The 15,859-nt window shown below is 52.1% G+C and overlaps 1 protein-coding gene across 4 annotated transcripts in view; it reads left to right on the top strand.

Annotated features, from left to right (window-relative positions):
• Positions 1-15,859, top strand: part of NLGN3 (neuroligin 3) — a 40,256-nt gene that overhangs the window by 16,087 nt on the left and 8,310 nt on the right. For 2 of the 4 annotated variants that reach the window (XM_089536147.1, XM_089536148.1), the window contains exons 2-6: positions 897-1,590; positions 2,937-2,996; positions 7,533-7,592; positions 10,713-10,862; positions 14,497-14,682. In XM_089536147.1, the coding sequence (XP_089392273.1) occupies positions 1,107-1,590; positions 2,937-2,996; positions 7,533-7,592; positions 10,713-10,862; positions 14,497-14,682 (940 nt within the window). In that variant the 5' untranslated portion in view covers positions 897-1,106. The remainder of the gene's footprint in view (positions 1-896; positions 1,591-2,936; positions 2,997-7,532; positions 7,593-10,712; positions 10,863-14,496; positions 14,683-15,859) is intronic. The other 2 variants (XM_089536149.1, XM_089536150.1) reach the window with 2 other exon arrangements.

Here is a 15,859-nt window from a genome sequence, read left to right as displayed (position 1 = left end):
GCTTCTTTCAAGTTGGAATTCAGACCCCGTTGACATGGCAGCCCACAGGCCTCTGCTGCTGCTTCTTTGTTGCTGTGTGTCTTTAAGTTGTTTCTGGCTTATGGCAACCCTATCATGGGATTTGGGGGAGCTGAGAGTGTGTGACTCGCCCCAAGTGGGCAGTCAAAGGCTTTCATGGGCAGCATCCATTCTTTTTTGTGTTTTTTTTTGGGGGGGGGGGTGATGTGGCCATGTTCTAGAAGAGCTTATTCCTGACATCTTGACAGCATCTTTCTCTGATGATGCCAGCCACCGATGCTGGCAAAATGTCAGGAATAAACTCTTCTAGAACATGGCCACATTGCCTGAAAAACCCACAAAAAAGTACTATCCAGTGGGTTTCAAAGGCAGAATGGTCTCCAGATTTGTAATCACAAAGGTGGACCTATCAAGGGGTTTTCTTAGCAAGATCTGCTCAGAGGAGGTGCGCCATTGCCTTCCCCTGAGGTTAGAGTATCTGGCTTGGCTATGGTCACTTTGCCATGTTGGCTCTGTGATGCCCTGCATTTTCCTCCAGACAATCCCAGAAGCTGTACTTGCCGTGATGCTGTGTATTTTTAAATTAAAGTTCCCTTTGCAGAGCAACAGTTTTCAGTGTTCTCCCTGGAAGGTTTTTAAAGAAAGGACTTTTAACAAGGTGCTATACTGGTTTTATTATTTTAACTCTACAGGTGTTTTTTTTTTTGAACAGCTTTTTATCATTTTGAATTTGAAATGTTGCTGGTAGTAGTTTGATTCCATTTTAATGCTGTTCTTTTGTATGTTCTAGAGGTATTGGAGAGGCTGAAATGGCCCCCTAAATCTCTCCCATCCCACAAACCCCAGCCCTATTAACCTCCTGTTTCTTCTCCTCACAGAGCCACCCATCTCTGGAAAGCTGTGCCAGCTAGAAGGGCAATATCATTGGCAGCCGGCGGGGGGCTCTAGAGAAGGAACTGGCCATTGCCCTTGACCCCCTTCGGCCCGTCTCCTCACCTGCCGGACAGTGTCCTTGCTCCACCATGGGGGTCCTGTGAGCCCCAAGAGTCTGCTTGAGGTCTGGCTCCTGGCACTACCCTCCCCAGACCATGTGGCGGTCACTTCTCTGGTGCCCACCGCTCCTCTCCCCCTTTTCACAAGTGACCGAGGTGGCCGCTGCTGGCTGGGAGGCTGGCCTGGCGCTCTGGATCCTCAGCTTCGCTTCGGCCGTGGTGCAGATGGAGAGCCAGGCCTATTCGCCCACGGTGAACACGCACTACGGGAAGCTGCGGGGACTGCGAGTGCCCTTGCCCAGCGAGATCCTGGGGCCCGTGGACCAGTACTTGGGGGTCCCCTATGCGGCACCCCCCATCGGGGAGAAGCGCTTCATGCCCCCCGACCCACCGCCCTCCTGGTCGGGGATCCGAAATGCCACCCACTTCTCCCCAGTGTGCCCCCAGAACATCCACACAGCCGTGCCGGAGATCATGCTGCCCATCTGGTTCACCTCCAACCTGGACATTGTGGCCACCTACATCCAGGACCCCAATGAGGATTGCCTGTACCTCAACATCTACATCCCCACCGAGGATGGTGAGTCCCCAGCGGGGTGTCAGTGAGAGAGGCGGTGCTCTCTCTGTCTCTCTTTCTCTCTCGTCTCTCCCTCAGCAGTTGGTTTCATGTGGTTGCCGCATGCCGGCCTTGCCCTGCCTTCCTCTGCCACTCTCCGCATGTGCCTCTCTGTCTGTCTGTCTGTCTGTCTGTCTGTTTGTGGAGATGCCATCCTCTGCTGCCCTTCTGCTCGCCTTGCCTGCTCCTCCTGGCTGCTCTCTCTCTCTGGCTCCTGTGCCCATGCGCTCCTCACCCGCGTGCTGCCTCTACCCACCTTGCCTTCCCACCCATGGCATCCTCATCCGCACCAGCATTACGGGCTCCTCTCTTTGTGTTTTGCAAAAGATGAGAAAACTCTCCGGCCTGACCGCAGATCTTGACAGCGAGCGAGCGAGCGCTGCTGGTGTGGGGGCCCTTTGGGGGCCAGGTTTGGGGTTATCCTTTTTCCTTGACCTTCTCTTTCTCTCTTTCCCCCCAAGTTTTGATGTGCCAGCTGGGGGTCAGTGGGGAACATGGCTGGGAGGAACATGCGCTCGCTCTTTCCCTCTTCCTTGCTATCTGTGCGTTCTCTCTCTCTCTCTCTCTCTCTCTCTCTCTCTCTCTCTCTCTCATGCTGGGACAGCGTTGCTTCTCGAACTCTGGCCAGGACTTGGGCTGAATTTGCAGGAGGGGTCTCTTGCCCCCTCCCCGGTGCCATGGTCAGCAATGAGGGTGGCACATGGCGGGGAGGGGAGGGACCCACAGCCCTGCCTGCCTTGAGGGGCCGGGCCCTTTGTGGTGAGGCTGGGGGCCTCTGCCTTAACGCTTCCTTTCCAGGGAGGGGTCATCTCCTTCGAACCGTAAGTATCGCAAGCCCCCCGAGTGTCTCTCCAGCCTCACCACAAGGGGTGGCATGGGGAGCCCAGTCCCAGAGAAGACGTGGGGCCATTGGGAGGGAGCCTCTTACCTGCACAGCAGCAGCAGCACTGGGGAGAGCTGGCAACACCTTCCCTGGGTGGGGGGGCCAGGTGGCAGGGCCATGCTTAGCATAAGCCCCCTTCCTCTTCCTCCCTGTCTCCCCTCAGCACACTTCTTTTGCTCCAGAGTTTTCCTTCAAGAGCAGCAGCAGCAGCAGCACCCCCTTTCCCACTCCTGTCCCTGCGGTTGGTCAGCCCCACGGATGGGTCGGTTGTGGGGCGGAGGAGGGCAGAAGGTGGGGATGGGGGGAGTTGTGTCTGGGATATGGAGGGGGGCGGAAGGCGGGAGGGTGGAGGGAAGAGGATGGATTGCATGCCCAGGCCATGCACTGGAGCCTCCTGTTATTTTGTAGTCTTTTATTCATTTTACAGTAAAACGGATTTCCAAGGAATGCGCCCGAAAACCCAACAAGAAAATATGTAGGAAAGGAGGTAGGTAGCGGAGCCGGGGGAAAGGGGCCTGGCAGAAGGGGGCACAGAGAGAGGCAAGAGAGAGAGACAGCGCCAAGGGGCGCCTGGACTGCCCCATGCCACAGCAGCGCCCCCCCCCCCCAACCTTTCGTTCTCCGGGAGGGAGGTGGAGAGGGCCAGCCACCGTGGGCCACCGTTCCCCTTGAGGTGGTCAGACCACCCACGTCACGTGGAGAAACCCCCCGACTCTGGCCAGGGTGGTCCTCCCTGGTTAAGCACAGGTGCCCACTACCCACTACCTTTGCCTGCCCTCCATGCACCCCAATCATCCCTAGCACTGGTACTGCCCCATTGTATTATTATGATCTTCGGTTTGCATAAAACGTTGAATGGAAAAACCCTTTGTGGCCAACTCTTTCTTATGGCAGCAGAGCAGGGAGGTTAGCCAGAAAGAGGAGAGTAGCAGTGGCTGATGGGGGGAGACCTTGCTCCAAAATTTCTCCAAGCAAAATGGTGCCTTCCCTGGCACTCCTTGCCCAGCTTTCCCTCCCACCCCACCACCTAGCTTTCTATGTAGGGCGCATGGCAGGGACATGGCTGGCGCTAGTTGCCATGGGAGCCACCTTGCCGTGTGTGCCATCTCTGCTCTGGCGCTGCATCTGTGTGGAACCGCTGCCCCCTTTTTCTTCTGCGTGTGTGCACCGGCAACACACCTACGCACCAAGCTGCCCCCTGCCTTGCCCCTTTCTTCCCATGCCCATTCCTCCTTGCACCTGGTTTGTGCCAAGGGAGATATCTCTCCCCTTCCTTCCTGCCCCCCGGACATGAGAAGCCAGGTGTGTTGCTTCCACTGTGGGTTGGGGTCCCACCCAGAGACTCGTCCTCTCTGATTTGGGTGGCACTACCAAGCAAAGGGGCTCTTCTTTTCCGACTTCCTCTTGTTTGGCTGTGCCGGTCGCTGCCTCTCTCCTGGGTATTCATCCAGCATCCCTCAGAGTGCCAGGACAGCTCTGCAAAGTGGAGGGAGCTGGCATTGGGAGCCGTGGCACGCCGTGTCCGGGGAGGAGGCTGCTTCTCTTGCACTGCGCCAGCAACTGGTGACTTCAGAGCCCCAGCTTTGCCCTCGGAGGCCACCTGCCTGTGCCCTACCTCTGGTTGGCACTCAAGATAGGACAGGGAAAGGTGATATGCAATGCCACCCTGGGGAAGCTCTTATCCTCATGGAGCCACAAAAATGGCTTGCACGCCTTGCTGCTCCCTTCCTCCTTGGCAAGTGCTTCCATTCAGGTTTAGTCATGGGACACCAGCCTCCAGATGCATAATGTCTGGGTAGGAATATTGTCAGGGTTTTTAAATGATCCCGTTAACCAAGCCTGGGCGCATCCACGGTTTGGAAACCCGTAGGTCAAGTCCTCTGGAGACGTTATCTGGCCACATCTGTCCAAGAGCAGGACCGCCAAGGCAATCTCGGTGTGTGGGTGTGTGTGTGTGTGTGTGTGTGAGAGAGAGAGAGAGAGAGAGAGAGAGAGGGAGAAGGTCTGTGAAGGCCCCTTGGGAAGCTGCAGTGGGGCAGAGTTAAGGCTTCCAAGTGCTGAAGCAACCTGGACATTGCATTTTATGGTGCCTGTGCAATGCATCACTTGTCACGATTGCTTGACATGCTTTGCAACACAGGCAGGAGAGCAAATAACAGGCGTTTCCTCCTTTTTGCTCATCTGTTCCTTTGCATAGGAGAAAGAGCAGGTTTTAATCCACCCTTACACCCCTCTATTGCTCTCTCCTCGGCCTGGCCTAGTGGCTACCTCTCCCCTGCCTTTCTCTCATCCTTGGCAGGCTCCCAGGGACTGGCAATGGCTCTTAGGGGCAGCATCGCTTTACTGGTCCCTTGGCATCACACACACTTTGCAGGCCTTGAGAAGGGACTCCTCCACTTCCTTGCCCTTCAAAGGTTCCCTTGCAGGACCCAATGCTGATACTGCCTGTTTGGCATGCCAGCTGTGCCAGCCGAGATTAGAGGCAGGGGAGACAGTGCTTAAAAGCCAGAGGTGCCCACATTTGATGGGTTCCAGAGGTCCGCCAAGGGGGCTGGCAGTGGGGTGGTGGGGAAGGAGAGGAGGAGGACTAGAAGGGAGAATGGGCAACAATGTGCCCGGCGGAGTAGGAGCAGAAGGCGGGGGAAACGCTGGGGCTCCTTGATGGGAAACGCAGCCTCTTTCTGCCTCGGTTGCCATGGCAACGGTGCAGGCCCGGAATCCGAGCAGCGGCCGGAGACAGGAGTGCTTTGTTCAGTCCAGGCGAGGCTTTTGTTCGGGCCTCGGGCTGTGTCCTGCTTTGTGGCTCTGTGCGACCGCGCAGGTTTCCCTGGGGCTGGGAGACTAGTCTTTCTGATGGCTGCCATGAGCCCTGGGGGTCTGGTAGGAGTCCCTTTTTGCAGAAGGTGGCATCGCCCATGGCTCCTTTCTGTCCTCATCCTGAAGCTTCACTGCATTTTGCACAGCCAGCCCTACTGTTGGGCAATAACTGCCTTAGGCCACTGGCATCACTAAGGGAGTGCGGGGATGTGGACTGCACCAGGTGACACCCCAAAGTGTACATCCAATGAGATGATGTGCCCCATAGGACTGTCATGGTTGCAGGGCAAGTGAGAAATGGCATTGCATCCATTTCTCACTTGCCCAGCAGCCACATTGAAAACCTGAAAGCTGAACTAGTAACCCAGTCCTCCCAGGCAGAAGCCCTGCTGGACCGACCCGCTGGCAGCTTTTCCAGGAGATGGCTAATGTCCTCTGGCTTGCCTCTTTTTCAGCCAGGAAAGGTCAGTTCGCAGCTTTCTATTGTGGTGGATGTGCAAAGCAAAGAAATTTTGCTCCAGTTTTTGTCCCCATTTGGAGGCTCAAGCTAACCCAGGAGAAAGAAGTTAGAAAGAGGGTCTGCAGGAGGTCCATAAGAGAGGGTCAAAAATTCAAGCATAAATGTCTCCTATCGCCGCTTGCTTCATTCTGCCTGCAGTTCACTTTCATCCCCCAAATGTATGAAGGGTGCTCTGTTAGAACATTTTGAAAAAAGACAGTCCCCTGGAGAAGGGGCTTTCTGTGAGCCCCTTTGCAAGTTGCCTAAAGTGAAGTTTGTTTTCCCCAGACATTCAGAGTAGGTCAGGAGTTCAACCAGGTGTTTACTGGACTTGGGCTTCCAGAAGCACCAGCTAGCATGGCTGATGGCCAGGGATTCATAGACCCTCTGGGTGAGCAAACTGGTGTCTGAAGGGGACTTCGTGTGTTGCTGAAAGTCCCATGCGCTGCCCTGCTAGTAACATTGATGCATCAGGAAGATCAGAATGAAACACCAACACAGAGAGCCCTCTGCGCTACAGAGCTACAGCACTGTGACTCCACTTTAACTGCCATAGGCAACAACCTATGAAATCCTGGGATTTGCAGTTTAGGGAGGAGCATTTGGAATTCCGCCAAACTACAAATCCCAGGACTCCCTAGGGCGCAACTGTGGCAATTAAAATGGAAACATAGCCCCACAACTGTACCAAAGCGCCCCACCTCAACCCAAGTGCCAAATTCTGAGAGGGATTGACCATTTGCCTCTGTCCTTGTGCTGGGACAGCTCACTTTCCCACCACCATTGCCGCCACCTCTCCCGCCACATGCATGTGAGCATGCTCACACCAACGTGCATGCACATGCACACATCTCCCTCCCACGTGCCACACATGCAATCCGCTGGTATTGTGCATGCGCAGCCTCTGAGCCAACGCTGCAGCGGCGGGCAAGCAAGGATTTCCCCTGTTAAGACTCCCTAGCACCACAGCTTGGAGGAAGATACTTCTGGTTTTGGACCACAACTCTCAAAATCCTGGCTGGGGGATTCTAGGAGTTGTGGTCCCCAAAAGAGAAGTAATTTCCCCATGCTGTCGGGCGATGTGCTCTTGCCAAGAAAATTTCCCCACGGCAAGCAAAAGGAATGGTGCCAACTCCATCCCACATAGTCATAAGGGGTGTTTTTAAAAGACTATATTTCAGGGTTCTGGAATAACCCCCCCATAAACCCCCCTCACACACAAAGAGAGGAGTCAAGGAATGTGGTTGTGTATGTTGTTCTGTGCGGCCAGAAAGACCCCCACATGCGGAAGGCCCCTGGGTGCCACCCCAGCAGAGAGAGGATGGGCAGATTGGGACCCTGAGAAGGAGGCCTTGCTTCTAGGGGCTTCTTTGCCCCGCTGTCCCTGGGAGAAGACCCCCATAGCCCCCCTCCCCCAGTGCTGCTTCTGGAAGTCAGAGGGGGCAAAACCATGATGATGATGATGATGATGATGATGCACCGGTGGTTAACCTGGAGACCCCCAACACACCTGCCCCAGTGCTGCCCAGGTAACGTTCCCTCTTTCTCTGCAATCATGCTATTTTTGAATTCTCTTTTGTTTCTTTCTTTTTCTTTCTTCCTGTTTTTTGTTTTTGTTTTTGTTTTCTTTTTGTTTTCTTTTTTCTCCTGTTTGTTTGTCCGTTCCCCTCTTCCTTTTTGTTCTGTCTCCTCGTGTTTGGTCCCCAGGCTCCAGCGCTAAGAAACAGGGCGAGGACTTAGCGGATAATGACGGGGATGAAGACGAAGGTATTTGTGTGCGCCAGGTGGCTGTCGCTGCATGCACCTGCTCTCCCACGCGCCCTTCCTCCTTCCCCCGCTCTCCTTCCTCCCCTCTTTCTCTCTCTTTCGCTCTCCCATGTGCGCTCCTCATCCGCTGCCATCCCAGGAAGTCCCAGCTCTTCTCTGTGTCTTTTCTGTCTCCTCCTGCTGAGCCGGTTGCATGGGACGGGACGATGGGCAGCACGCCTCTGGTCCTCCTCGCCGCAGAGCCTCAGCCTACGTTTTCGGCAGGCGGGGAGGGAGTCCAAAGGATGGAAGGGGCCCAGAGCCATGTGTGGGATGAGATGGGATGGGAGTCACGCAGCGTGCCCACAGGGCTTTTTTGCCACTGCCCCGCACTATGGTCTCACTCCAAGGCTGTGGTGAGCAGGGGTCTCTCTCAGCCCCCTTTTTGATCCTGCCACCCTCTGCCATGCACAGAAGACTGGGGCTTCCAAAGACATGCTGGCTTATGGGAGCTTTGCACATGGGGTAGTGGGTGGCCAAGCTCCGATGGACCCCGGTAGAGGCCAGTGATGCCAGTGTGCACCCCTCTTTCTCTATCACTTGCCACTTGGGGACCAGCTGTGGTCATCTGTGGCTATCTGATGGCTTCTTGTCAAGGATTGCAAAGCCTACGCTCCTCAGACACCCTGTACATAGGCCTAGTTGTCAGAAGGGGATTTGGCAAGAGGCAGTGGGGTTGCCATGCAAGTAGGCATGGTTCCTGGTCTGTTGCCTCCAGTGCTGGGGTTTGGGGAGAGCGAGTGAGGGAATCATGCCGATACCATAATGGAAACCTTCTTTGGAAGTATGCATGCACAGGCATGTGGGCACATGTGGGCACATGGACAGCTTCTGACAATGACCCAGAGGGAACTGCCAGCACAAGAGGCGATTCTATCTCTCCTGGGGAATGGGATGGTGATGGTGGGCATGTTTGTGTGGCCAAGGTCCCAGCAGAGTCTGGCGGGGTTGTTGCTTTGGTATCTATGAGAAGGCCCCTCTGCACACTGGGACTGTGAAGAATGGCACCTCCTTGGATGTGGCTGCGCATGCGGAGCCAGTTTGGCCACTTGTGGCAAGGCAGGGATTATAGAAGGCAGAGAGACAGGAGCCAAAAGCCCCATTAAAATCTTGACTGCCAGGATCCTCAGCTGCATCCCAGACACAAGAAGCAGCCCCCTTTCCAGACCGGACATGGCCAGGCAGATTGTAAACTGGAGATCGTTCCTGAAATAGTTTACCACTTATGTGCCATTATCCTCTGGCATATGAAAACCATAGCAGACAGTCACTATGGAAGCAGGGGCATCTCTTGTAATTGTTATCTCCTGACGCTGTGTGTGATATCTAGGAAATGTAGCCAGCCAGGGAGACCACAGCCACCTTTGATTCTGATTTTTAAAGAGCACATGGAAGCTCATCTCCCCCCCCCCCCAAAAAAAAAAACCTCTTCTCCTTCCTCCGGATCAGAATCAAGTGACACATTTCCCTTGATCGGTGGGTGCCACGTTCGCCCAGGGAGGTGCGATACGGCTGTGAAGGGCATAGATAAGCTCATTTTGAGTTATCTGACCTTAGAGAAAGCAGACGATGAGCAGGGAACTGTGAATGTTGCTAAAAATACCAAGGGAAGCCCAGACAGGGCTTTTATTTAGCCTCTCTCAGATGGCATACACACACACACACACACACACAGACACACACATCTATACATTTCCTCCATTTGGATTGTCAATGATTTGGCAGTAAGGAGGGGTGGATGATGGAGCAAAGTCCCAGCTGTGCCCAACTCCTATGGCAAGAGTGAGGCATTGGCTGGAGGCTATACTCTTTTCCTTCTGACCGGTGGCTGACCAGAAAGTAAAGTAAATGGGAAGCATTTTGCATTTTCCCCAAAGGGTCAGAGGATGGAGCCATGGAAGGGAAGCCCTCACTGAAGCTTCAGAGGAGAATGGCTGAGCATGGAGCACATGCCTTCAGCCCCGAAGGAGCTCTGGCTTCTTATGTTGATTTTTCCCTTACCAGGCAGTAGTGCCCTTGGAAGCGAACGGTCAGCCTTAGGTCTTCTTAGCAGGGATGACAAGGAAGTCCTTAGGAAGACGTTTGTTGTTATGTGCCTTCACATGGACTCCAACTTTTGTGACAAATCTGTCCTAGGGTTTCCAGGCCAAGATTTAGTATTCAAAGAAGGGCTGCCCTGGCCTTCCTGTGAGGCTGGGAGAGTGTGCCTTGTCCAAATTCATCCAAGGGATTTCCATGGCGGAGTGGGAATTTGAACCCTGGTCTCCTAGAGCCCTAGTCCAGTGTTCAAACCACTGTGCCATACCTGCGCTCTAGAAAGATGTACTCGGTGCTAAACGTCTTTTTTCTTTTGCCAGAAACTTAAAGTCAAAACAATGGCCCAGTTAAGAGGTGTCATTTTGGGGGGGCAGATGGGGTTCCTCTTATCTAATCCCCCCATATAAAGGTTGGCACTGTGTTTGTGCCATACCTATGTGTAAGCTTCCTTACGCAAGTGGCCGGACATGTTCAGCTGATGTGCAGCAAACGTATTCAGTGGAAGGTTAAGAAAGTGGAGTTGCCCACATGGTGCCATTTTGGGTTCTTGCACATTGTGCGTTGTTCTGTAGTGTCCTGCATTTCACAGTATGCATTGTTATGGAATGCACATTGTGGATTAATGCAAATTGTGCATTCAGTTGTGAGTGTGGTCCACACCAATTGGGCATGGCCTGGAAAGGGAACATTTCAAGTCTTGAGTATGGTCCATGCCAATTGGGTATGGCCTGGAAGGGCAGCATTTTGAGTCTCAATTGGACTGCAGTATTAGCCAAGTCCTTGGGGACTTTTTACCCTTTGGTGTGCTTCTGTCCCACTCCTCACCACCCCTAAAAAAAGTTTGGCAATCATTGGGTAGCAGCCTGAAGCCCCTACATTTGGGCTATGTGAGTACATAGGCGCTAGAGATGCAGCTGGGTTTGGAGGGGCTTGGTCTCCTTCCTTCCTTCCTTCCCCAGAAAGGGTGCCCAGGTGGCCTGCGTGGGCTGGGAGGTAAAGCGGAGGTTCTCTTCTGGTCCTGTCTCTACCTTCTCTGCCTTGCAGACATCCGAGACAGCGGGGCCAAGCCGGTGATGGTCTACATCCACGGGGGTTCATACATGGAGGGCACGGGGAACATGATCGACGGCAGTGTGTTGGCCAGCTACGGCAACGTCATCGTCATCACCCTCAACTACCGCGTGGGAGTGCTGGGTACGCATCCTGCCATCTTTATTTCCCATCTCTGTTATGAGCCAAAAGGCTGCCAGAGTAGCAAGGTCTTTGCCTGCTGGGGTGAAAAGAAGGCAGAGAAAGGGCCAAGCCAGCCTCCCACGGGAGGGAATACCCCAGTTTTGGGAGCAGCCCTCGAGAAGGCTCTCTTCCTCATCCTCACCAAAGACGCCTGTGATGGCAATGGGACAAAGAGAAAGCTTCCCTTGAATATCTTAATGGCAAGGCAAGCTCAGAGGCCCTCTTGCTTGGCCTGAAGGCCCAAATCTCTGGAAGGGAAGGGCTTGGTTGCGGTTCCCAGGTGTTTGTGGTGGATTCAAATGGACCCTCATTCTGAACACCTTGTAGCCCCACTCTCCCATCTTTGACTAGCTTATTTTAAGTGATGGTTTTAATGTTGAATTTGTTTAATTGATGTTTTAGGGGAGGTAGGTAGGGTATAAGTAGGATTATTGTTGCATTGGATGGATTTTTATTGTAATTATTCAGGTAAGTCATGAACATTTGCAAAGCCAATTTTGACCGGTGTCACCAAAAGGTCCTAGTGGGAATGTCCCCGGCTAAAGGCTGCTTTTCAAAATGGGGTGGAAAAGCAGGAGACACCTCAGCCTCTGTTTGCCCAGGGGCATAGCTACTCATGAGGATTGCCCCAGGACTTCAGCCAACAAGGGACACACCTTGGCCAGGTGCAGGGGATACAGTCTATCCACCTGGCCGGCCGTCACTCCTCTTCTGAGACTGAACAAGGACAGAGAGATCTGTGTGAGCAATGAGACTTTGAGGGTTGGAGAGAGGAGAAATGGAGCAAGACTTGTCCCCAGGCCCTGGGCAAACTTTTCACCCCAGACCCTTAGCTATTCCCGCTGCTCTTGTGCCATCTCTTGCCAGCAAGGAGAGCCCCATGGGCAGACTCCCCAGAGATCATGATCCACACTTGTCTGAGAGGCTGCTTTCACTGACCTCTATGGTGTCCTCCTCCCAGCCTTCTGTTGCCACATTTGGAGAGATTTATTTCCAAACTGGAAATTGCAAGGAACCGGGGAATGAGCAGCAGCTGGTTGGACATGGGGCAGGAGGAAAGATGCATGCAAGTGGGATTCTCCAAAATCTCCAAAATGCACCAAATGCATCTGGGGAAGTACACTGAAGTCTGCGAAAACTCATGCTGCCAACATCTTTCTTTCAGTTAGTCTCAAAGGTGCTACAAGATCTCTCCACGTACTGATTCTACAGACTAACAAGGCTATGTCTTTGAATTCTCCAAAATCTACTCATCCATTCCATAGAACCCTAGAGTTAAAGGACACCCCAAGGGCCATCCGGTCCAACCCCATTCTGCCATGCAGGAACTCTGAATCAAAGCAACGCTGCCACATGCTGCCACACAAGCCTTCTCCCCCAAATGGCATTCCCCCAGAGTTACTTTAATTTCTGTTGTTGGGACTACAATTCCCAGTAAGCAACCTAGGTGGAAGTCCTGGGATTCCTAGTTCAAACCGAAAAGTATCCATGCTCCACTTCTCGTCTCTCCCATGCTCAAAGTCTCATCTCCCACACAGATCTCTCTATCCATGTTCAGTCCCAGAAGTCAAGCGGCGTCTGGCCAGGCAGCTGGGCCGTATCCCTGGCTTGGGAACTGGTGGCGTCTCATTTACACCTCCTGGCGCGGCGCAGAGTAAATATTGATCTGCGGTTAAATATTGAATAAATGTGTTTACCCAACGCCACCTCCCTCCGGTGAGCGCCGCTAATGAGACGCACCGGAGGGAATATCGCTTGTCCCTGCTGGGGTCCAGCCAAGACGCCTCTGGGAAGGGACACCACTTGCCCCAGAAGGCCTTTGCGCTGTCTGCCATGACCCTCCCTTGGGGCACTTTCCTCGACACCGGAATGGGACACTGCTCTTTTCTAGTTGCAGCGCATTGCCTCTGGTTTGGGTTTTTTTTTTTTGTAGGTGTGCCTGCATTAATCCCTTGGGAGAATGTTTTCATTTATTTATATTTAGTACAATAACATCCAAAATCCACAAAACAGTGATACCTTTATTGAGACAACCAAAATGCACACAATACATGATGCAAGCTTTCGAAGCTCCACTGGCTTTTTCTTCATCAAGCCCAGGTGTATCATACAGGAGGGGGAGAATCATAAAGGAGGAACATATATATATATAATGACAGTGTTAGTCACAGGTTTGCATTTCCTCAAGGTATTTGTGTATTGTTCTTTGGAGGGATATCCATGCAAGCAGGTCCCTTTTCCTTCTGCCCTGTGGCCCTGGGAACAAAGCCTTCCAAAGTCCAGGAGATAAAATGGAATTCCATTTCTGGTGCAAGGCCAGGAGGAGGGACCAGCTTGCATAGATATACCTCCAAAGAACACCAAAAACAACCTGAGAAAATGCAACCCTGTGACTAACATTGTCATTTGATCATTTTCCCCCTCTCCTATATGATCCTTAACACTTTTGCCTGATGAAGAAGCAGTGGAGCTTCCAAAGCTTGCATCCTGTATTTTGTGCATTTTGGTTGTCCCCATAAAGATCTCACTGTTTTGTGGATTTTGGATGTTATTGTACTTTGCTAAATGGCCAACACGACTACCCCGAATACGTTGACTGTAATCCAGATTGGGATCCCAAAGGAAGTGGCTGGTTCCAAAACGGCTCTGTTCCAGAACCGGATATGGTTCGAGGTCTTCCCGAGAGTTTGCTTGGCACTAAACACTGACTCTCATGGCTGCCCTAAGAGAAGCTTTATGGGGGATAAATGATGCAGTAGCTGGCCCATAGCAGAGAGGCATGCCAGGCTTTTGGGTGATGGGTCCAGATGCCCTTCACAGACAGGGATAGAACTGGGTCCCTAAAAAAAATGAATTTTATCCCGGTTAATCCCAGCCAGTGAACCAATTCCCTACAAATGGGTATATGGCAGTCCTGGGCTAGGACACATCTCCTCCCCAAAGGAAGGAGGATGCCCAAGGGTTCTTCAATGCACAAGTGTGCAACTGTGACCCAACCCCTTCCACAACTATGAGAACGGTGCAAGCAGGTTAGTAGCAGGAAAATGCACTCCTCTGATCTGTTCCCAGCCTTCATATCTTCTCCCAGCCTCAAACTGCCAAGCCAATGCAAAACAATACACAGTCGCCAATACAAATCAATCCTTTCTGTGTCATTGGATAGCTGTGAATGTTTGGCCAGGAGGACTCTGAAACCCATCTGCCTGCCCCTTCCCCTGCATGACTTTTCATCCTCTAGTCTCAGAGGCCTTCGCCAGAGATTGTGGGGGCGACCCATGCAGATCATGCCTTTTTCAAAAAATTAAATCCCATGTTTCTTTAGCTAAACGGTCTCCAAAAGCAGCTTAGAGCTAAACACGAGTACAGAGTACACTGAGTAGCCAGTTGGAAAGATCTACTAAAATAAAATGAAATGAAGCTGGAAAATCCTTTTAGCGGGAAGATCCGGTTACATGGCCCCAAACATGAGGAAGTCTGGCCTGGATCAGACCATCTTGGGAAGCCTTGGCTTGGGCCTTTGGCGGTGGCGAGGGGCAATGGGAGGAGGACAGGCCTGCCTCGCCTTGTGCCAATGAATTATTTGCTTGCCCCACAGGGTTCCTGAGCACTGGGGACCAGGCCGCCAAGGGCAACTATGGGCTCCTGGACCAGATCCAGGCGTTGCGTTGGATCAGCGAAAACATTGCCTTCTTTGGCGGAGATCCGTTGCGCATCACCGTCTTTGGTTCGGGCATCGGCGCCTCTTGTGTCAGCTTGCTCACGCTCTCCCATCACTCTGAAGGTAAGCTTAGAAAACGTTACTTTGCATGTGGAGGTTTTGCACTCCAGCTCCCAAAATCCCCAGCCAGTGATTTTGCTATAATCCAGTGATTCTGCTATACAGTGATTTTGCTGTAATCCCACCTCGACCCGCAGGGTGAGGCAGGAAATATAATTTTTGTTGTTGTTCTTGTTCTTATTATTATTATTATGGGACCTAGAGTCCAAATAAATCCCACAAAGTGACATTTCCAACTGGGGATGGAGGAAAAACAGGGTGTGCAATGCAGAAATAAAGCAGATTGACACCCACTTTGATTGCCATGACTCAATGCTATGGGATTCTGGGGTTTGTGGGGTATTTAGACTTCCCTATCATGGTGCCCCACCAAACTATAAATCCCAGGATCCTTGGAAGGATGAGAATGGGACCCTCCTTAGCAGTTTTGGTCCTATAACTAGTAGGCACCTTTGTCTTGGCCAAGACTGAAGGAGAAGCAAGGCTTCTGTGAATACTTCAAGAGAGAATGTATTTTTGCTTACTGTTCCAGCAGATATATATTTGGTGCCACATGCCAGTGGATGCATTTGGTCCGCAGTTGCATAAGCGGAGTTCTGCACATGTAACCTTATCACACTCTTGTTGCTATTTCTATGCTAGAAGAGCTATTCAATCTATTGGATTTGTCTCTGGGTTAGCTGACCATTCCACAGTTGATTCAGTGGGTCTACTCTGGAAAGGATTCCAGCCACGCAGTTGTGCATGTCTTGGATGGCGCATGAATATTTGTCAATACCTTCAACGTCCCGCTTGATTTTCTGGGATTGCAGAAACAGTCCCTGAACATGTCACTATTCCCTCATTGCACCAAGGTTTGTTTAGTGTTAATGTCAGCACTTAGTTTTAGACTAGGGCCTAATTTGCACTGCAGAAATCATGCAGTTTGACACCGCTTAAACTGTCGTGGCTCAATACTATGGAATTCTGTAGTTTTGTGCGATATTAAACCTTCTCTCTGTGAGAGCACTGGTGTCGCAACAAATCCCAGAATTCCATAGCATTGAGACACAACAGTTAATGGAGTGTCAATCTCCATTATTTCTGTAATGCAGATTAGACCTAGGAGTGGACTCCTTGCTCAGCCATGGAGATCCGCTGGGAGATTTTGGCCAAGTCGCCTTCTCTCAGCCTCAGAGGA

This window comes from Sceloporus occidentalis, unplaced genomic scaffold, assembly GCF_023333645.1.
Source record: "Sceloporus occidentalis isolate IW3139 unplaced genomic scaffold, rSceOcc1.0.p SCAF_8, whole genome shotgun sequence".
Taxonomy (NCBI): Eukaryota; Metazoa; Chordata; class Lepidosauria; order Squamata; family Phrynosomatidae; genus Sceloporus; species Sceloporus occidentalis.
Note: the sequence above shows the minus strand (reverse complement) of the source record. Positions and strands in the feature narration are given on the sequence as shown.